Genomic DNA, 21573 nt, shown 5'->3' on the forward strand with positions numbered 1-21573 from the left:
GTCAAGTTCAATCTGATGTCCGCAGGGAAATCACTCAGTATCTCTGCAACATTCTAGAGTTGGAATCAGCAAACGTTTTAGGCTTCCAATGTTCTTCAATAAGAACTTACCCCGCCTGGCGCAACTTGGACGATGTAGGAACGATCAACAAACAAGCTTCCTGCAGCCACAGCGCTTGCCAGGAGAGCGGGTACTACAAGTCTAATGAACATCTTCAACAGCTTGTAAATGCAAGCGGAATTGGTAAACGAGCGTATAGGAATCGATAGCAGTGACAGAAGGGAGATGCAAATAATATATATGAAGCTAAGATTTGACCGCTATAAAAGTACTTACAGTCCCGTCCTACGAACCTTACCACGCTCGACAGCGCTAACGATCTGTTTTCGGAGAGGGACTCTAGATGCGTCGTGTTCGAATTTCCAAGGGTCGACCTAGGTATTACTGAGGTAAGCCCGTTTTACGAAATGAGTGCGTGATGCTGACACGGATATTAGCGCGGAAACGAAAAGGTCGCCCAGAACGAATTGACTTGCACGTTAATTGACGGCGTACCCCCGCTGATACCAGCCTACGCGCAGTGAGTGAAGCTTTGGCACATTTGTTCCTCCAGATTGATCATGTCAAAAATCCTTGGACTGTACCACTGTAAGATCGTAGAAATCACCACACAGATGCTCTTTTCCCGGGATTAACACTAGTTGTGAGGGTTGAGATAGCTCTCATTCAAGGGAGTGAAGAGTCGATTATATGCTCCGCAACAACAGTTATTGATACTAAACTACGCCCACCTGCGAACGAAGACTCGCTTAGCCACCCCTTAAGTGCATCTCCTGGGAGCGGATCAGACTATGCTATTCAGGAAAGTTGGCTCTTTGCATTAAGAGTTTTGAAGGGTAAGAGAGAGAGAATATGACAATTTCGTGCCGGTTTAAACGAGATAGTTGCAGGAGCTATCTCGTAACAGATGCCCAAAAATACGTGTTTGCCCCGTGCTTACTACCGCAATATACCGAGTTATTGCCGGTAGAGGGGTCGTCAATGCGCTAGCTCACCGCCTGCTGCAACGCCTTAGAATTGTATTTTACATGTAAAAATCGAATTTACCTAGAGCATTATGCCGTGCAGAGGTCGTTAGCAGAGATTCTTCGTTTGTAGGGGCAGAACATTGATGTCCTTGCGTCGATAACTACCCCACCGTTAATAACTAGGTATACACGTTGCGGTACGAAGGAGCCCCAAATTTAGCCTAAGCGCGTTGACTCAGTAGAAATAAGCTTATTCGTCTGGCACCTCTCTGTCATTTCTTTTCTCGCCTTGCGCTAAGCTTAATAAGCGATAGCTACTACGGTACTTTCCGTAAAGGTCTATTCGGACGCTTCGTTCTCGGCGTTATTTATGCTTATTTATGCCTAAGAAGCTTAATACAGATGAGTTAAGCGAAGAATGCAGGTCGGTCGACATGTCTGAGGCATGCAAATTGCTTGGCTACGATATCTCCGTCGAGCTAGGATTCTGGTATGACCTGCAGTTGCAGTTCGATGTGGTCAACCGATGGATCATAGACGCCATATCCACCAGTAATTAGCACATCAACGTCTACATACAATGGCCATTTCGCAAGAAGCTGAACTTGGAAAAACTATTCCTTCCTGTCCTTCTGCCCCAGGTACTGCGATACCACCGCCTCGTTAAGACTATGGTCAGTGCCCGACGTCAGGAAGAGAAACACGCACGCCCTGATCTCCTCAGCACTGTGTGCTACTACAAGGACCCGGAAACGGGCCAGAGCCTCAGCTCGAGGAAATTGTGGTCCGAAGCTACCTTCCTCATTCCAGCAGACGGCGACACAACCGCGACAACCATGGCAGCTACATTCTTCTACCTCTCGCGGTACCCAGCTTGCTATGCACTTCTGATGGAAGAGATTCGCACGACATTTGCAGACGGCTCGGAGATTGGAGCTGGACCTAAGCTGATAGCCTGCAAGTATCTACGCGCAAGTATCGACGAGACTCTGCGCATCAGTCCACCCGCGGGTAGCACGCTGTGGCGCGAGATCCCTCGTGATGGAAAGGGTCCCGTTGTCATTGACGGTCATGCCGTTCCCGGGGGAACGCGTATAGGGGTGAATGTGTATATCATTCATCACAACGAAAAGTACTTTCCAGATCCCTGGACCTTTACACCAGAGCGCTCCCTTGAAGAAGGTGATATGCATGAACAGACATAGTTGGAAGAGATGAGAGCAGCATTCTCCCCTTTCTCTATCGGATATCGTAGCTGCGCAGGGAAACCACTCGCATATCTCGAGAGTTGTGTGACGGTCGCCAAAACGCTGTGGTATCTTGACATTGAGATGTCAGAGGACATTGGAGAACAGAGTAAGGTGTTTGAGATGAAGGATCAGCAAGGTTCGGATCATTCAGGCCCTGAGTTGCGTTTCCGACCAAGGGAGGATTATTGGAAAGATTTTACTGACAATGCGGAGTCGACTACGACACAGGCAGAGTAAGCGAACTATTATAGTTGGGGTTCAATGGTCGGCCTTTGCTATGATAATAATATGGTCTCCGACTAGTGTTGTGAATGCAAGTCCTGCTTTCGAATGACAACCTGCTATGTTTCGGACGTCATGACGCAGATCAAGAGCGTTCTTCATATGCGACTTTCCGGGTCTACTGTCTGGTAGAGCATTCGAGGAACATGGCTCTTCGGCAGTGCTCTCAACTTCCATCTCCTGGCGTTTTATGACGATCATAGTTCTTTCTAATTTAATCCCACCGGCACGAGTTGGGTAACCTCTCTACGGGAACAAAGATAATACTGACGTTATATACAGCATGTACACTATTTGAGGCACAATCTACCCTTCAGTTTACAAGCACTCGTCTGACACGACATCTACCATAGGTACCCTCAATACCGAGCTTGTCAGTCTCTACGAATATGAATCTTCATAGACGATAAAAGCTGCTGCTTCTATCTAACCGAGATGATCCTAGCATACCCGCTCGCTAAGCTTTTCGCGGGGAGTCTCGTGACTGCTTCCGTACCACCTCCCTCTAGACAATCACGTTATGTCATTTTCTCGAAACCCAAACACCCTGCTGGCTCTTTGCTTTCGCCCACAAATCTTGCCACGAAAGATTAACCCTATTAAAGCTCGCAGACCCTTTGCACAATGGAATCGTTCCCTGGTCGGCTGCTCAATAGAGGAACCTTCTGAGCTATTCGAGTACACATCGGGGCGATGGGTGTCTGTTTACCACCTCTTACTAAACTTGCTCTCATACTGACTGTAGAATTAAGCTGGAATGACTCCCTGAAGCATGCTGAGAGAAGACGTGTTTTCAACGTGACAGAACTCAAGCGCTTCGCCGCCGCCGCCGTTGATCGGAAAGTAGAAGATATAGCTTCTTTTGTAAAACTTGCCGAAGGCGGGTTCAACAGGACATTCCTGATTACTATGTATGACGGCTTTCAGTTTGTAGGGCGTATCCCTTATCCCGTCACCGAGCCAAAGCACCTGGTCGTGGCCAGCGAGGTTGCGACGATGGAGTTCCTCCGCTCGCACGATATACGAGTACCCAAGATTTACAGTTACTCTTCTACGTCAGATAACGCTGCTGGCACCGAATACCTCTTCATGGAGCGAGTTTGCGGAACACACTTGGGAGACATCTGGTTTGACCTTTCTGAAAAGGCTAGAATCACTGTCGTCACTAACCTCGTGGAGTTGGAGTCTCGGCTCTTCTCTCTTGAATTTCCAGCAAGTGGTAGTCTGTACTACACCAAGGATTTGCCAGCTGGGTTCAACAAGGTCGACATTCCGACGCCGGAATCTCCATGCGATGCTCGCTTTTGCATTGGTCCTGACACAAGACTTCACTTGTGGCATGGTAAAAGGCTTCATATCCAGACCGATCGTGGACCATGTACGCAGCAGCTCTATTCTTCAATACTCCGATCAAACGTTTACATCTACACGTTCTCACTTTGTCCTCTACTCCTAGCCCTCGCTAATTTTCAAAAGCCGCAGATGCAGCAGCCACTCTTGAAGCTGGGGCCAAGAAGGAGATTGCATGTTTGACAAAATTCGGTCGTCCGCTCCACCCTTTTCAACGTCTGCGCCGAGAAATATACGGCTACCAAAAGCAATCGCCATCTGAGCACCTAGACAATCTGGACAAATACCTGCGAACCGTGCCATATCTTATATCAGATAGCAACGGTGTCTTGACCCGCCCTACGCTAAGACATCCCGATCTCCAGCCCAACAACATTTTCATCTCTAAGGATCTCGGTATAACTGGCCTCATCGACTGGCAACACTGCGCAATACTCCCGCTCTTTCTGCAATGCGGAATACCAAACAGCTTCCAGAATTACGGCGACAGTGTCTCGGAATCGCTCACCCCCCCTGAGGTGCCACCCAATTTCGATGAGCTAAGCGATAGCGAACAGTTCCAGGAAGTTTTGCTCCTACGTCGGCGTCAATTGCACTACTTCTATGTCACAGCCACCGAAAGATTGAATCCAGTGCACTACCACGCCCTAACGTACAAGTTCAGCACGCTAAGACGCAAGCTTTTCGACCACGCAAGTTCTCCTTGGGAAGGAGATAACGTGACGCTCAAAGCCAACTTGATTTGTTTGACGAAGAACTGGGCTGATGTAGTTACTTCTGAATCGAGCACAAACGACACTGCAAAGACCCTATGCCCTATCGCTTTCTCTGAAGAGGAGGTGAGCGAGTGCCTGCGCCTCAATGCTGCGCAGATTGAGGCAGACGAACAACTCCAAGCTTGCAGGGATGTTGTCGGTATTGGGCCCGAAGGGTGGGTGCCGGTGGAGCAGTATGACGAGATAAAGCAAAAAGAAAATCAGCTCAAGGCTGATGCACTCGAAGCAGCCGAGTCCGAGCAGGAACGACAAGAGCTACGCGAACACTGGATTTTCGGTGACTTTGATGAAGAGGAGTATTCGTAAGGAGATGTTACTACGTTAAAGCAAAGATAGCTGGAGTATGCCCGCTTACGGTAATATGCTACCTGAAAACAGTTACTCCTTCCGTTGAAATGCCTCCGCATCCCGAGAGTAACAACATTAGTTACTTCCTGTAGCCAGTTCAGGGTACAGGTAGTGGTTCAAGAGAGAAAAAGGAACCACTACATGATTTTATGCGTAAACAAATTGTAGACGGTACCTCGACATCTGATTGATCTGACAGGAGAACTTGCATTCAGTATCCGGGTTATATGTGAAAGAAGCAGTGGATTCATATCAATATGATGCATGCTACAGCCTGCAGACTGCACGCGGGAAAAAGTGGCACGTAAGCGTCCTTGAGATCCCGAAGCGATCAGGAAATACGTCGCCTTCCTGTTCACTTATCGTAAGCAGTATAGAGGTAGTGGCACAAAGCGACCTTGTTACCAAGATCCGCAAGAACAATCTGTTCATTCATCAATTGACCAGAAATCTCGTATTTCGTTGAGTGCCAGACAAATCTCGAGATGTACTCAGACAGGCAATTTACATTTAAAACTAGAGACAGTAAAAGGATGTATATATCGATCAAGTCAAACAGTGATCTTGTAGCATCAGCCTATGCTCACTGCTGCAAATTCCTCATTTCAAGACACGGATGAGTCAAGTGCCTAGGTACCAGTACAGCGCGTCAAGGTTTCACGGCTCTAATTGAGATATAACGTCCGTCCCCCCAATTTAACCACGCTTCCACGCCAGCCATGACGTTGATGAACCGGTCTTGTATCCCAACCAGTTTGAAGATCTGGTAAGGCACGTAGCCTAAGACACCAAAGAGTCTCCACATAGGCAGCACCTCATCAGTCAGGTCTTCGAGGGAAAAGTCTTTGAACCCTGCCACTTTCATGAGCTCTTCGTAGCCACCCTTTGGAAGTGTGTTTTGGAGAAAGTCGCAGCACGTCTTGCAGTTTGTCCGAATCACGACTGAAATCAGCTTCGTGTAGAACCACGACACCGCCTGGCTTAAGGAGTCGCTTAAAGTTGTTGAGAACCTTGATTGGGTCGTCCGCGTGAACAAAGGTCTCCATAGTGTAAATGCCGTCAAATGATGCATCAGGAAACTGGCTCAGGTTATGGTAGTTGGCATAGTCGACTTTGATTCTGTCCTGTAGGCCGTATCCCCTAACATTCTTCTTTGCATTAGCGACGTGGTGCGGCGTGATGTCGATAGCCTGCACATTGAGGCCGTGTCTCGCCATGGTCATAGCGACGTATCCCGAGCCGGCACCAGCATCGAGGACTCGGTCACCTGGCTTTAGTCCCAGCCTTGTTTATAGTTTATCTTCCATAGCTCGCTGAGCTTTGGATATGGGAAAGGGTGACAGCTGTCCTTTCGCATACAATCCGCAATGCCTTGCATTACCGAGGACGAGCCAGTATCCGATTCGTGATTCGAGTGAGCTATAGTAAGCTTCGACGGATGGTGCAGAGCCGTCGGTGCTCGCGATCAAACCTGCAATGGGGTGAGTAAGAGCTGTGGACCGTGAGCAATCAAAGAGGGAGACATACCAATCAGAATGGAAGCCAGCAAGATAAGGAATGCACCCACATATCGACGACGGAAAGTGCGGCCCTCGTTAAGCTTCGGACTAGGCGGCATTTTGAGAAGACTTGATGTTTTGGTAACGGCAGATAGATGCAGGTATTCAGAATGTAGAGAATTTAAGGGTCTGCGAACAGATACGCCCGGTCCACCTTGCTTCCATTTCTGACTGTAACACTCCACCGCAACTAGACAACGCTGCTTAGGAGGCGCAGAGACCGCGCAACGCCCGCGAGCCAGAGGCGCAACCAACGCTGATTCAAAATCGCATGCAAATCTATCAAGGGTCTCTAGCAAGCTCACTTGATGAGCAGGTTAAGCAATTAAGTAAGGGCGCTCCGCAGATCGCTCATAATATGGTGTTGATGCAGGAAGAAAAGAGCCGCCTTTGAGACGCTGTCAAAGCTTCAACAAAGCGCCAGAGCCGTAAGCGACGCTATGTACAGACAAAGGAAACTCTTACAGCTAGTGAGAAAAGCGACTTAATTGCTGAAAGGGAGGGTGGTAGGTGAGAGCAAGGCGAGGCGTCTGCAAAGAGGGTGCGCAGAGAACGACGCTGCGAGCGTTGTAATGAGATTGGGCATAATTCCTGCACCTGCAAGGTAGGAATAGAAGATAGAGAAGATAGTAAAGAGCCTAAATGATACTGTATATCACCATAAGCTGCTTCAAATCGTGATAATTTGCGCTACGTTGCTGTGTATGCGTTTAGGTAGGTTTTACTGGGCCGCTCGTTGCTGAAACACGTGAATGTTTTGTTAAATTCCTGTTGCGAGAAACCGATTTGCCAAGAACCGATTGCCATTTTTGGAAACTAGCATCATGAAAGATGGCTGAGCAGACAAGAGAGCTAGCATCCAGTATCCTATGGCCCGTATGTGAAAGAAACAGCAGGTCTATGTCAATATAATGCATGCAGCAGACTACACATGGAAAAAGTGGAGCCTCAAGAATGCAGATAGACTGTCAAGTCTTCCACCACATATTTGATCGCTTTAACTTCTACTCATCATCGGGAAAATCAGGCTGGCCAATCTTCCAATCTTTGCACTCGGTCCGGCCAGCTGTATCACCCCAACGCTCACACCTACCGGCTTGTAGGTTCTCGGTACACTGTCCACCTTTCGCATCGACTAGCTGGCAGAATGTGTATCTAAGAATCATTAGTTAGAGATCCAATGCGATTGGCAAAGTTCATGAAAAGTTCTTACGTAGATGCGTTGGTTGTGTAATGGTAGCAATCCTTAGGGAACTTTGGGTTCGGGTCGGTACAACCCTCTTCGATGAAGGTATAGGCAGTTTGACCGTTGCGCGTCGTGGTGCGCTGTCTTTCGTTAATAACAGATCCCAACCAGAGCGGAATGATTCGAACATACAACAAATATGGCATTCGCGCTGGGAACTTTGCCCGCGTAACACGTCTTTGGAAACTCTTCTTTGGTAATTCGAGTAGCTCCGGCCAGAGCAGCTTTTTGCAAATCCGTCCCGAAGGAAGGTCTCGTGATTGCGCTACCATCGGGACAGCGAAAGGGATATGAGACCAAGACACCTATGTCTATGCATGCACCGGCGCCTTTACAAAGCTCCTGGTTCCAGAGAGCAAATGCACCGGGCAGGCTGGCAGCGAAAACGACGAAGCGCATTATGGATACGATATAGCAAATTGAATGAGGTGGAGAAGGTGGTGCTGGACAGTGTACGATGGTAATGATTGCGAGCAAAGCTTCTCTTATACCTCCTCAGATATTAAGCAAGACAAAGCACCTACTTATTTCAATCGTACTCCTTTTGCTACAACTAGCAGTTTTGAGAAGGTGCAAGCGACCAGGCGGTGTTATTGCGGTTCATTCGGAGCAGAGCTGCCAGATTAGGTAACTCTACAGAGCAGCTTTCAGCCGACAGGCCGCGTAATATACGATGTACTTGGTTTTATATGTATCGTAGTCCATATTGTAGTCCGCGAACATCCGCAAACGCATGGCCTTCTTTGTCCACACTGCAAGTTACAAGTTACGACAGAATGTGATAGCAGAGTGAGTGTTGCAAGCTCTCATACAAGGCTTCCTCCATATATATCTTGCAAGCTGCAGCGTTTGTCTATCCATGCCTGGGTTCGCGGCGAGAATTGGACAACAAGCTGCAGCAACGTCCTCACAAGAGAAATCTGTTTCCCTTAAGTTTATAAGTAGACATTGTGATCGTATTACACAGGCGACGCTTAAATTAATGCATTCTATTAATAGAACAAGCGCAGTTCAAATTAGAGTGTCGGCGCCGAGAAATACGACAATTCTAACTTTGGAAACCTTCGCGCAGTGATAGTCCGAAAACTGGCCCAAGATATGCCATACTGTATGTTACTACGCCATTCATGGGCGCGAAACGCAGTCCTACACGAAGTTACGAGTAATCTTCTTAAAGATACCATGACTCGAATTTGACTGCACTCCTCTTAAAACCACAAGCGTTTTCCAACTAGCTGTTTCCAGCCATACAAATAGATTTCTGACCAACAGACATTTAATGAGATCGCTAGGGAAGATGGAAAGAGGAGTGTAACTTGGATAATGTATCGCCCTCACAAACGATACGATAATATTTTGATTTCCAAACTACAACATCGACGCCGAAACAGTTTCCTGATTTTTCCCCTGAAGCTGTGCACCAGGTGCCAAAAGAGACTCGTAATCAACACAAAAATGTTCCATCCAGGTTAACTTTCCGCATGCACAGTAATACGTTTCATTCCAAATGGTGTCTTCGCATGCATTCAAATTGTACCAAATTGACTTGCCATGAATATCAAGAAAGATGAGCTTGATCAACTTTTCTCGCAAGGTCTGCTCATCGATCAGGTGGATCATTTCGTCCCCCAGACGTCCCGTTTTATGAAGAGCTTCGTACGCTTCTTCGTTTTGTTCCTCGCAGCTCTAGAAAATCATTTCCGGGCCCAGATCGTCGTCATAGTCTCGAATGTCCGGAAGCAATAGCAGACGCCAGAAGACTTTGGTACAGTCTTCGTCACAGTCGCCGTGTAGGTTTTCGTTGTCGAGCACGAGACAACGCTCACCTGGGTTTCCTGTTGTCTTAAAGCCACTTGCAATGATGCTTTCCTACGCATCTTGGAGGCTGGCTGTACAGTAGGTGCGGGTCCATGTGGCCTGCGACTGGCGTAACTGAGTACATACTGATACATATTGCGCTCCTTGATAGTCTGATGTGGAGCGAGCACTCGAGCTATCTGTTCTTACGTCGCCAGAAAATGTGCCCCCGGAGTTGGCGAGTCAGAATGGACGGTGGACGATCCAGTATGGCTGTGAGTAGACTTCAAGTCACCATCTCTTCCTCGAACGATCAGACATGATGTTGCGGCCGCCGAACTACAATAACAAAAGAAACGTACATGTCGTTCAAGGCGAGTCATTGCCAGCCACTTTTTGGCAGGCGCGTTCCATCGGTCTTGACGTTGTTCCGAGGGCTCGGAGCAGTCCCACTGATCCTACTCTAGAGTTCAGTCTTAGCGATCTGGCGCGAGGAAAAGGCTATTCTCGCACCAACCACGACAAAACGATCAAAGGGGAGGCTACTGTATTCCGCTCCTGAATTGCGTTCAGTGTCCATTGCCCTAGGTCATACCGACCCTAACACTGATAACACAATCGAGAAACAATCTAGCTGATGAACGGCCAAGTAAGCACTTCCAGATCGTGCGTAGCATGTGATGAATGACCAAAAAGATAACTGTAGGTCAGATTTAGGCGGACCAGGTCTGCAATTTTACGACACCAGCCTCAAATAGCATCGAAAAGTTTCCAACGCGGATGGCACAGCCAGTACTTATCCACCATGCGCGCATCAGATCCACGGCGCTTTTGCATTGGCTGTTATGAGGCCAGTGGGCAGGGCGATAAAAAGGAAGGGCATGATCAGCCGTCAAACATCGGTGGCCTTGCCGCTCCTATAGGCGTCTAGACATATTTGGTCATAAACTAAGAAAAACGTGCCCTTCTGTCGTTCTGGGTCTCACGATCCTTCACCCCAGGCGTTGGTGTTGGTGGATGTATGTTTCGCATATGCGATGCGCCACTGATGACGAAGAAGCTCGCCGCACTCTTACATGAGCCACCAGCGTTACGAAACATCCGATGCGTGAAGCGGACCACGAGACCGTATCAATGTATTCAGAGTATTCTTAGCGCACGGCTTCGTGTGAAGTTTGGTCCCCGCATACAGCGTGCATACCGTTGTGGGTAAAATCTTGAGCGTGCCTCAATTGTGCAGCTGTCACGAGCGGTTACGATCAGTGCATGACAAGGTCGTATGCGCCCGTTCGTCCCAACGTGGTGGCTGCTGTTCTATGCGACCATGTTGTTGGAGAGTTGATGTTTCGCCTAAAGAAAGCGTACCAGGGTACGCATCGTGTTCCTGAGCTTCGCCGCAATTGCACTGCCACGAGCGTTTACACTCCACTGTTGCTCGGTCAGCTACCGTTCCCATTCGTCGGACCGGGTTATGATGATGAGGCGGGAAGCAATGCAACCGCCTTGACGACATCGAACTCGCCACGATGACCTTTTCTTAGGCCACCCCACAAGACGCGTCGTGCTGACTTGCATCCACAGTACGCCCAAGTCCAATATCGGAGACCGGACAACGGACTTGCTCTATCATGCGAGCGGGAAGCATACTCTGTTGGCGGCGTAATGTCATTCCTTTGCCTGGCTAGCGACATCCATGATGGTGGTTGAGCCTGCATTCCTTCGTCAGCTGATAAGATCCGGAGTTTCTGCGCCGCTTCACCGGCGTCAAGCTTGTTCCAAACTGAGTTTGTTTCGAACTCGTTGATGATGACCGGGAGCGCCTGAGCGGCGGTTAGCTATGGGCCCGTGGCCATGTGTGTACAGCCAGCCGCCGGCCGTAGGCGCGTGAGGTTTGGCTTCCGCAACTTTGGAGATAGCCGAAGATAGTTGTACGCTTTTGTGTAAACACATGCGTCTTGCATGAACTTACAAAAATACACCACTCGGAGCAGGCGTTCCAGGAGATGTTGGCATTTAACAACCTTTGAACCAGCCTGCACCTGTATCTGCACGTGAACAGTAGCTGGTGAGATTGCTAAAGCACCGGCCCTTTCGAAGTATTATCCGCCAGTGTAATCATTTCGCGAAGCACCCAATGTCACATGCCATCTCGAGAACAAGAGACCCAGACACCTAAGCCAGATGGACAACACATGGCTGCCCAGGTGCATATCGACAGAGCCGTGCATAGCTCCTGGTATCACTCTATCTAGCGTGGAACAGTCCAGTCAATGTCGGAATAGGAGCATTTCGCTCACTGCATATCTCCCAGATAACTCAAAAGCCGAAGACAATAGACGGGAGGGCTAGCATAACTCTACTCGGCCGAACAGGCACCAATATCGGCGATCTGAAACTACACAAAAGGTTGCACATGGTCGGGTCCCAGACAAGGTTGAGATAGTTCGAAATTTAAATTTGCTCGTGGAAAGATTATGGCGTTCGGACTTCAAGTTGCACCGATAGACTCTTTGCTTAATGTCGGAAATTCTTCTGATCGCTAATGTGACTGCACGCAGGTGCTGTTTTCTTTCCTATCCAGCGTTGTTGATCTTTGGTAGTCTACTGTATGATGTGACAGTACAACTTCGGTCGATCTATGCCCAACCAACACAATGATGCCCACACTGCAACATGACAGGATTGCAGCTCGAAGCTTCAGCACATCATGATAAAACGCAGGGTCCTTGCATCATTCCGTTGTCAAGCATGAAGCTATCTACCGTACCTACCGCAACCAAAATAAGGGTCCAGGTGGACGCGTGTTGAGGGGAGGAACCACCTAGGGCGGCCCAAGAAATCTTCCATTTCTCACAACGGGCAATGACCCGAAAAGGCGGGTCTCAGTCCAAGGCATGAATGAGATGACCATAGAGTTGGTGGGTTTGGTATGATGCTCGCGTTAGCAAACGTCCGCGAAACGTTGTTGTTCGTGGTATCTGTTTTAGATTGTTCGGACCGACTTGGGCATTTTTGGGGCCACCGCTTCTAACCAATCATTTGAAGGGAGAAGGATTGGCTTCGAGCAGTGGCGTCACAGAGCGGCTGCACTTGCTGTGTGACTTCGTGAGCTGCATGGCAGTTGGCGGGAGAACGTAAGGGTTGCCACACCCGTTGCAACAGCGCAACACGAGAGAGGCTGACATGCGGCCATGGGATGTGATTGGTAGACTGCTGGGTGGACTATTAGAGTCTGGAATTGATCAGACGCAGCTCACAGTGAATGCCTCGAGGTGATCTTTTACGTCATTGGGCGATCGTCTCATGTTGCTGGCGAACCGAAGAGCGCCACGTTGCTGCACTTTCTCATGTCTGGAGCCCACAGGCCGGAGTCAATTTTGAAGCACGAGGGTTTCCAGATCTTTCTTGTCATGCTGTAGATCTCTTGAGTCTTTCGATGCCACACAATAACAGATGACCTAATGTTGGAGGGCCGCTGGCCTCCGTGGAAGCCAGCCAACGAGCCCATTTTGAAAATATTGCGCTAGTCCTTTCCAGGGCTAGTGTCGTCTGGGCGATCCTGAGGCCAGTTGGCGGTGAAGATGTGAGATTCGACAGCGTCTCCACTGACTGCTCGAGCTATTACAGACATGCATCAAGTCCACAGCGATGGATACCAATATCTCCCAAGACCGGCTGCAGTCGATTTGGTATGAGGCGTGATGCTGCGCGAATAGCAGAGCCTATTGGCAACTACTTACGCGCGGTCAGCCTAAGGAAGCGCCATCTATGGAGCAAATACCACTCGAAGCGGCTCAATTGCCCATCCAAACCACACATTTCCACGCCCCTGGAAGCGGTTCTCATCTTGAGACCTAACGAACCGCTCGCAGGGGCCAGTGTGCCGTTGGCAATTTCTTTTAGGCGATCGTTGGGTCATGGCTCAACTCCCGCTCTTCAATTTTAGGCTGTGGGACACGCGCAGAGCTTGGTCTGCACGGATGACGACAAACACGCACTAGATGCTGCATGTCGCTTGCCGTTAACGAAAATACGGGCCAGTAGACTGCTTCATCTAGGCACCATGGGATAGCCAGGAGACTTTCGAGATCATGCCGCAAGGTCCAGACAGTCAGCATACAGCAGACGATGATCAGTCTGTCAAGGGATGCGCAAAACGCCAACTCACACGGTCACACTTTAGGTGTGGTTGGGCTTGCGACATTGCGCCGACAGTTGGGTGGCCGGCCTAATACATGATTGGCGAATCACGAGATACATTTTTCTCGAAAATTTTCACAAGCATCCAATGAAAGTCAAGCTGTGCATTACTCAGAGGCAGTGGTCGAGGTTAAAAGTAGCCAATAGATATTGACCCAAGCCACCCGGGGTCCAGCTTCACTTCCACGGGGTGTTCGCCAACGTACTTTTGGCGCTTTGCGTTGGAGGTTGGCAGCACCAGCTCGCCCAACCTCAGCAGGTCGAAGACGCGGTAATATTGGACGACTCATTATTGGGAAGGCAACATGCTTTCGACTTTGAACCGCCGCAAAATACGAAACCCACCCGAAACTGAATCTGAGCCACCAAAGCTACCCAGGTTCAGGCAGACAGCAGACAAGCCCTGCCGGCCGCTTCGGAGTCAGACTCGCAGGCGTTACGAGATCGTCCTCTGCCGCCCTGCTTTTTCGTCGAACCCAGCCCGTGCACCCCGCCCAGTGCACTTCGGAGACGTCGTCAGCCAGAGGGAGCTAGCCGGCATGACCGCACCTCAGCCTTCTGTTTAGGGCGAGGTGCGGCCGCCTTCATTGCGCCGGTGACTGGGGGGGCGAATTTCAATCCGACTAAGCCTTCTCGTGTGCGACGACGAGCGCTTGTGGAGCGAAGTGGGCCGAAGGCTCAGGTCTCGCTCTTCTCGCGCATGGCTTGCTGCACTACGGCTTGCGTAGGAGGTTGCAGGCAACGCCCCGCGTCCTGTGGTTGAGTTCTGGTCTTTGTGCCCTTGTCGTGCCACCGATGACAGGCCACTGATTCGTTGGCGGATTCGTGTGGGTGTGTGGACCATGACATGGGTATCGCTCCTTTGTGAAAATGTGCTAGGATGAACTAGGCAAAGGCCCGGTGGCTCTTGCATCCCTCACAGTCGCCGCTTCCTGGAAGCTGTCTAGTGTCTTCCGTGAGCGCCGCTGGCATGCACCACCCTAGTCGGTATTTACAGATGGTGTGGATCCTGGCTCCTTATTTGAGCCAATACCTGGCAGGGTTCCCTTTGAAGCCGCCTCTCTTTTATCACTGGTACCCAGCCGTGTTCATCGACCGACATACATCATACCAGCAATCCCGCCTCACCATCATCATCATCATCACCTCCAAATACCTCTACCTTCTTCCCACACTCCTTCGCTGAAGTCGTACCCATCGTTCTCTATCGACCTTGTCCACGTCCAAGCCTCGTCATCCTTTGTACCCACTGTACATCTTTGACTCAGAGCCGGTCACCTGACCAATCCTGATACCGGTGCCAAGGCAACATCATTGCTATAATACGCTCCTCAAATCTGAACTTCCATTCAGGACTTTCGACACTCTCCACTTGGAATTATCTTCTTGTTTCTTCCAGGTACTCTAACATTGTCCTTGAGGCCTTCATTGGACCTACGAGGACTTTCTTCTTCTTCTTCCTCCCATCTCAGCATGTACCCGACGCCACCAGCATCTCCTACTCACAATGGATTCTGTACGCCGGAAGACCGACTAGGACAAGTCCTTGCTGGAAGATTACAACTTACTGGAATCCTTGGAGTAGGAGCATACGGTGTTGTCTACACAGCGGTTGACATTCAAACAAACATTCCATATGCTGTGAAGGCACTCAATAAAGTAGGGCTTGAGCCTCGCCAGCGGAAATTTCAGCAACGGGAAATCCAGCTTCATCACCAGGCCGGTGCTCACCCCAATGTAGTCTCACTGGTCAAGATTATGGATGCCCCGGACTGCACTTATGTTGTCATGGAATACTGCCCAGAAGGTGACTTGTTCTCGAACATCACAGAGCAGGGCAAGTATGTTGGCAACGATGACCTGATCAAGCGAGCTTTCCTTCAGATTTTGGATGCCGTGGAGTACTGCCATTCCATCGGAATCTACCACAGGGACCTAAAGCCGGAAAATGTCTTGGTCACTGACCAGGGCATGACATGCAAACTCGCTGATTTTGGACTTGCCACCACTGACCACGTCACCTCGGATTTTGGATGCGGCTCCACGTTTTACATGTCACCTGGTAGGTGCCCGTCTCTTGACTCAAGATGAGTCACGTGCTAATTTGGGATAGAATGTCAAACTTCAGCACCCAAGGCCTACTCATGTTATGCCTCGGCGCCCAATGACGTGTGGAGTCTTGGTGTCATGCTCGTCAACTTGACTTGTGGGCGCAACCCCTGGAAGCGTGCTTCTTTCGAGGACAGCACTTTCCGTGCATTCATGAAGGACCCTAAGTTCCTGCGCTCCATTCTGCCTATCTCACTCGAGTTGGATGCGCTTCTCCAAAGGATGTTTGAATTCAACCCAGCGAAAAGAGCGACCATCCCCGAGATTCGTGAGATGATCCTTCGCTGCCCCTCCTTCTCACCGTCAAGGTCAGCGGTCTCATCACCACTTCCTTCTCCTCCATTCAGCCCGGTGGATTATGCGCAGGAACAGATCTTCAACGGATGTTACCAGGTTCCATCCATCCCGTCTGTTGCTCCTCTTCCCGGCCCAGCCTACTCGCCTGCGCCATTTCAACACTCCACATCTTCAGGCAGCTCAGACTCAGACAATGATTCTGTGTTCTCTTCCTGCTCTTCAGCCTCTTCAGCCTCGTCTACATCTTCTTACCGAAATATTTCGCCGGCCCCAGTTCACAAATTTTCTTCTCGGGTTCCTCAGCCAACATACGTTTCACCTCAGCCTGCAGGCAATACTTGGTTCCAGCCTTTCATCCAGGCCGCCAACATTGTCAAGCATGTGTCATTTCAGCCCTCGATGATGGCTCAGCCTGTCCACGTCTACTAAGTTCTGCCTTCACGACGATACGGCGCTTCTCTTTTCAAATACGCTTCTCCACGCTGTGTTTATATTTTCCTTGAGTCAAAAGTCACGACGACATGATATCGGTGTCGAGTTTTGTAAGGTGTTGGTGTGGTTTTATTCTTTTGGCGTTACAAAATAGATCAGCCAGGACACCAAACTCTCCTGGACCTAGACTTAGCCAGCCATATCCCGCTGGTATACTGTATTTAACTTGTGCAGATCGATGCCTTGATGGCATATGGGTCTGGTTGCATGTCCATATTCCATTCACGATTGGGGGGTTGGGTTATTGCGTTTGGGCACGGAGTTGAAGTGGTATCGAACACTGCCGTTCGTTGCCTTCGATGGGCTTTCATTATTCATTCAAGAGATACCAGAGCAAAGCTCAAACTGTAACGTAGTTGAGATCGTAAAGGACAGCACTTTCGATGGTCAGAATCAATCAAAAGATACACAAGGGCATTGCAACGGTGGTTGCAGAGCGTCCCGCAAACAACATCTAAACTCGCCCATTCTCTATGCTTCTCTGGTCCATAACACTCTCGTTGGCCTTCAATCTCACCATTGACCTCCTGAAGATGCGCAGGTGTGCCCGACTAACCGACCCTGGCTACGCAAGGTGACACGACGACCCGTTAAAGCTGCGCAACTCCTGCCATATACCCTGCCAACCCCGTGCGGGTGTCCCAAAACATACCAGCATTTGCGCAAGATCAAAGTCAGCAACCAACCAAGGGAGACCCAAGACCCACCAAGCCGCCGCGGCTGGGCACCTCCACATGCACTGCCTGCAGCAATTTATGATGATGGACGCAGTCAGTTCAGGTCGTCAGCAAATCACAGGTTCCACCAGGCCCAACACATGCACGTCGTCTGCGTGCTGTGAGTGTAGTGTGCAGTAGTCTGGCTTGACGGGGACTATTGAGCCGGCTTGCGCCCTGCGATATGAGCTAGTCTGCAGACGGCCAAGGACGGGTGTTTGTAAAATTAAGACGGGCAGGGCACAAGCGCACGGAGGTCAACGGATAGCGGATGCAGGGTGCTTCGATTTGATGACAAGACGCACGATCGAGGCTCCTATGTTGGGATTCGACGCTTTCTGTCATAGTTGATGTCGATCTTGTTGAAGCGTTGAGATGCTCGCTAGAACGGTCTCGAAGGCCACGTGAGTGGGAGTCTAGCACTGATCTGAGGCTATGCCAGGCTGCCTCCCTTCAACATTGTTTAATGTGTAAATCTTACCAGCTCGATGCAGCCCAGTACGAGGTCTACGAGAAAGTGCTGCCGTGTCGGAGGCATATCGTCAAATCACTTGCAGGCAGCTGTCGACATGTCTCAGCCATACAGGGGTGTTACTACGAAACTTTCTTCGCTTGAATGCCGGTCAGCTGGCCGTTGATGGGCTGATTTCCCTGTCAACATATGGCCCTCCAGCTTCTGCCTTCCCGCGTCGGCTAACCTTACTTCCAAGAGGCATAACAAAAGTTGCGCCCTAGTCGAACAAGACACAGTCATCTGCATGAAGGCTTCACCAGGATCTCTCGATCACGCAAATGGAAAAGGGCACCGTTGCAAAGAGGTTTTGTTTTTGCGGCCGCCAATGATTCGGTCATCTGATGAGACATGATAAGCGATGACCGAATGTCGTGAGCAGCGCGAATCACTTACTGCATGGTTTTCCATGCACTGCCGATGGCTGACCCTGGCGTCCGCGGGCGTTGCAAAGGCAAGAATCATTTGTGCCAAGCCTGCGCTCGTCGGTGTGGCAATCATCACGACACCCGTCTGCAGCTACTCCAGCACCCGCGTCAAAGAAATCCCTCAGGCTCCATCCCTTTGCATGACATTCTCCAACTCCGCGAATTATCAAAACTTGCCCATGTTAGCTGTTCCGATGATACCGAGCTATATCTCATGCAGTCGCTGTGGCGACTTGGCATTGACAGCTCAATATACTGCGACCGGACTTCGCGTGCATTGCACATAGTGCTACCATATGCTGGACGTTTGCATGGTTGCCAAATCATCAACTCATTGTTCCACTCTCCGGGCTAACAGCTGGGCTCTCTTTCACGATAGGATGAAGTCGAACCAGCCACTCAAGCACCCCTACCTAGGTTGAGCCGACATTGGAAGCTTTCTTAGCGCTATTGCTGCTCACCGGATGCGTAAAGACTCGTTTCGCAGCCCTGGCCGACCTGCGACATTCTTTCATCTTCCACGCGGCGACATGTATTGACACACGCCAGTCAATACACCAATGAATTAAGTCTGCATCGTCTTTGTTTTCTCAGGAGCCGGCGCGCAGAAACCACCCGATCTCCATCCGTACCCCAGAAATTGTTGCAAGCCACAAGGCCGCTTTGACCGCCTGCTTAACGAAGTCCCGGCTGAAGCTCACACGTCGTCTCACAAAGGGAAGTCCCGCTAAAAGTCGGTCATTTAGGAGCCCATGATAGCGGTCAAGTGGCAGAACCGACACAGCTCCTTGGGTGAGGATTGTTGCTTGCAGGCCGTGACGGCTCAATGTAAGGAGAACACCGTGCCCCATAAACTTTGTGGCTGTTTCCCGTGTCACAGTGCCACGGTAAGCCATCTCTCATGGGCATGTGCCGTGTTATCGGTTCTGCATCCGATGCCAGCCTTGTGGACAAGCGGTCTGTGCCGCGGCCGTCTTTGCGACCCCCTTTGAACGGTGGGTGTTTGCTTTTCTATCCTCACCAGGATTGCGAGTCAGGTCTAGCGGCGAAAGCGACTCCCGCGACACGCGAGGTTTCTGATGGCCTGCGCGTTGATGCGGCTTTCCACGTTGCTGCACGTCTCGTTCAATGGACGGAGCCCGCCGGTTACACAAATCATCGTCACGCCAGCGACGGCCAACCTTGAACGACCTCTAACATCTGTACGGAGTGTACACGCCTTGACAGTCAGAGTGGGTGGGGAGGTACTTCCAACTTCACACACATCTTGTTAGACGATCATTCGCCAACGCATTGTACTCAGTATCACAAGCTGCTTCGATGCCGACTTACGCGATTATTAGCAGAAAGCAGCCTCTTGCATGTACACAAACTCTGCTCCAGCCTCGCATGTACCCGAACTACCCAAACGACGAGCTTCTCCATGACGGAGTCCTCTAGGCTGTCTTTGTCATACGTGTCTCTAACTTTGTCGCTGATTGCTACACAGCCTGGCAATCATGGGTCGACATGCGCATTTTCAGCCAAACCTGAGGACCGAACACAATATAGTCCTCATCGTGACACGACTTCGACCCCACACATATCACGACATGCCCTAACTGTCAACATGTGGTCAGATTCACAATTTGCCATGGGCATCCCTCGATGGGCTGTACATGGTGGCGGAGCCTCGGTGACACTGGGCTTCTGGATCAGGCTGCATGCAGAGAGAAGCATGTCTCTGGCGCCCTTTTGTACCCTCCTGGGACGGAACACGACGTTTTGCCCTCCTACATTCGCCGCTCTGTACGCTATGATGAGACTCTTGTACGCGTGCCGACGCCCAGCACAGGCGGGTTCCCATATGCGTCTCACCGGGCCGCGTACTTGAGTGGCAGCACGCGCCGACCCGAGATTCTTTACGGAGACGTGCATGTTGCGACTCACATCTGAACTGCGAACAGAGGACAAGGGCGACACTGACAGCGGGTGGAAGTGTCCATGTCTTTCCGCGTTATCGGCAGAGGTTCCCATTGCTGGATTGCGACTCAGCCTCTTTGTGCTCTCTGAGTACAAAAATCTCAACGGCTTGACAGGTGAGACAGTAAGTGCCATACATACTACAGGTCGCATCTGAACCACAGGGCGAGAAGAGAGGAAATGTTATTCGTCATATGGGTTACCCACGCGTAAATGTACAGCTTTCCAGGACAGAACTTGAAACTTTGAGATGGCACGAGTACTTCAGCCATCTCATTGGAAGAACAACTGATCGCTCCTTGCTTCAACCGTCTCCAAGCGCGCCACCCGCAGGAAGTCGGGAGCTCTTCTCGTTCATGTCACCACTAACAAGAGTACGGATAGCCGTCGCGAAACGGAAAGTCAACCTCAGCCGAACATGTAAGGAGCTTCCCGATTGCCGCCTGCGGTACCCATCGATGTGTTCCAACCCTCGCGAGCTCGCAAGCTTAGCCTGTGGATATTTAAGCCCCAGCAGTAGCACCGCGACGACTAGCTTGGTCAAGGACGAGAACTGCAAGGCTGCAAAAGTAATGCACGCATCGCTCGATCGGTCATAGCAAGTGGAGATCATGAATGCTTGCCCTCAGCAAAACCCGTTCGAAACCGTTCCTGTGACCCCAGCCAACCTGTTTTCCATGGGCATCGATGACAGGCATCGTAGAAACACAACACCAACCCCTACTCCCCAACGCTGACGAGCAATGCTCACCACCACCCTACTGCTGTATCTCCAAGAGCGCACTCTAGGCAACAGCGCACCCGATCCTGCATCCACCCCTCGAATCCTCGTGACACAGCGCGCGCATATGCATCGGAGCATTTCAAAACCAATTATCGTCCAGACGTCTCGACCTGCGGTGGTGCATGCGCACAGATTGCCCGCATGTTCGCCACGCGAGGAAAAGGAATTACATTCGAGCGGGCAGCTAACGGGTGTGCATGGGCCGCTTGCAAATGGTCGTTGAGGTCTGGCTGGGTTGAGGTTTGGTGATGCATGATCGTCGACCTTGGGTGTGCGTAAGCGAGGTGGGTCTGCGAGAAAGTGTTCTCGTCTTTAGTTCTCGAGGCGCGGATATTGGGTGCAGAGTCGGGTTGGTGTGATGGGGCTGTTTGTCTTGAGATGAGCAATCTATATTTCATGCCAGCTTTTGCAGTTGTGCTTTTTGGTGTGTTGGCCGAT

At 50.4% G+C, this 21573-nt stretch overlaps 9 protein-coding genes across 9 annotated transcripts; 7 read left to right on the forward strand and 2 right to left on the reverse strand.

Moving 5' to 3' along the window:
* Positions 1-1699: 1699 nt before the first annotated feature.
* SNOG_08121 (hypothetical protein) lies at positions 1700-2233 on the forward strand (the record flags this gene model as incomplete). Its single annotated transcript, XM_001798394.1, has 1 exon — positions 1700-2233. The coding sequence occupies one exon, from the start codon at positions 1700-1702 to the stop codon at positions 2231-2233; it is 534 nt and encodes a 177-aa protein (XP_001798446.1).
* A 1236-nt stretch (positions 2234-3469) lies between these two features.
* On the forward strand, positions 3470-4992 carry SNOG_08122 (hypothetical protein; the record flags this gene model as incomplete). Its single annotated transcript, XM_001798395.1, has 2 exons — positions 3470-3938; positions 4043-4992. 2 exons carry the CDS (start codon positions 3470-3472, stop codon positions 4990-4992), a joined length of 1419 nt encoding a protein of 472 aa, XP_001798447.1.
* Positions 4993-5852: 860 nt separating this feature from the next.
* SNOG_08123 (hypothetical protein) lies at positions 5853-6652 on the reverse strand (the record flags this gene model as incomplete). Its single annotated transcript, XM_001798396.1, has 3 exons — positions 5853-6318; positions 6394-6505; positions 6562-6652. The coding sequence occupies 3 exons, from the start codon at positions 6650-6652 to the stop codon at positions 5853-5855; spliced, it is 669 nt and encodes a 222-aa protein (XP_001798448.1).
* Positions 6653-7424: 772 nt separating this feature from the next.
* SNOG_08124 (hypothetical protein) lies at positions 7425-7585 on the forward strand (the record flags this gene model as incomplete). The annotated part of the gene is made up of 2 exons (XM_001798397.1): positions 7425-7469; positions 7535-7585. The coding sequence occupies 2 exons, from the start codon at positions 7425-7427 to the stop codon at positions 7583-7585; spliced, it is 96 nt and encodes a 31-aa protein (XP_001798449.1).
* Positions 7586-7597: 12 nt separating this feature from the next.
* On the reverse strand, positions 7598-8238 carry SNOG_08125 (hypothetical protein; the record flags this gene model as incomplete). Its single annotated transcript, XM_001798398.1, has 3 exons — positions 7598-7748; positions 7807-7919; positions 7972-8238. The coding sequence occupies 3 exons, from the start codon at positions 8236-8238 to the stop codon at positions 7598-7600; spliced, it is 531 nt and encodes a 176-aa protein (XP_001798450.1).
* A 5027-nt stretch (positions 8239-13265) lies between these two features.
* On the forward strand, positions 13266-13494 carry SNOG_08126 (hypothetical protein; the record flags this gene model as incomplete). Its single annotated transcript, XM_001798399.1, has 2 exons — positions 13266-13325; positions 13387-13494. The coding sequence occupies 2 exons, from the start codon at positions 13266-13268 to the stop codon at positions 13492-13494; spliced, it is 168 nt and encodes a 55-aa protein (XP_001798451.1).
* A 233-nt stretch (positions 13495-13727) lies between these two features.
* Positions 13728-14402, forward strand: SNOG_08127 (hypothetical protein; the record flags this gene model as incomplete). The annotated part of the gene is made up of 2 exons (XM_001798400.1): positions 13728-13807; positions 14222-14402. 2 exons carry the CDS (start codon positions 13728-13730, stop codon positions 14400-14402), a joined length of 261 nt encoding a protein of 86 aa, XP_001798452.1.
* Positions 14403-14961: 559 nt separating this feature from the next.
* Positions 14962-16671, forward strand: SNOG_08128 (hypothetical protein; the record flags this gene model as incomplete). The annotated part of the gene is made up of 2 exons (XM_001798401.1): positions 14962-15898; positions 15965-16671. The coding sequence occupies exons 1-2, from the start codon at positions 15310-15312 to the stop codon at positions 16669-16671; spliced, it is 1296 nt and encodes a 431-aa protein (XP_001798453.1). The 5' UTR covers positions 14962-15309.
* Positions 16672-19998: 3327 nt separating this feature from the next.
* On the forward strand, positions 19999-21538 carry SNOG_08129 (hypothetical protein; the record flags this gene model as incomplete). The annotated part of the gene is made up of 3 exons (XM_001798402.1): positions 19999-20177; positions 20424-20475; positions 20498-21538. 3 exons carry the CDS (start codon positions 19999-20001, stop codon positions 20948-20950), a joined length of 684 nt encoding a protein of 227 aa, XP_001798454.1. The 3' UTR covers positions 20951-21538.
* Positions 21539-21573: the final 35 nt, after the last annotated feature.

This window comes from Parastagonospora nodorum (genome assembly GCF_000146915.1).
Source record: "Parastagonospora nodorum SN15 chromosome Unknown scaffold_12, whole genome shotgun sequence".
NCBI lineage: Eukaryota > Fungi > Ascomycota > Dothideomycetes > Pleosporales > Phaeosphaeriaceae > Parastagonospora > Parastagonospora nodorum.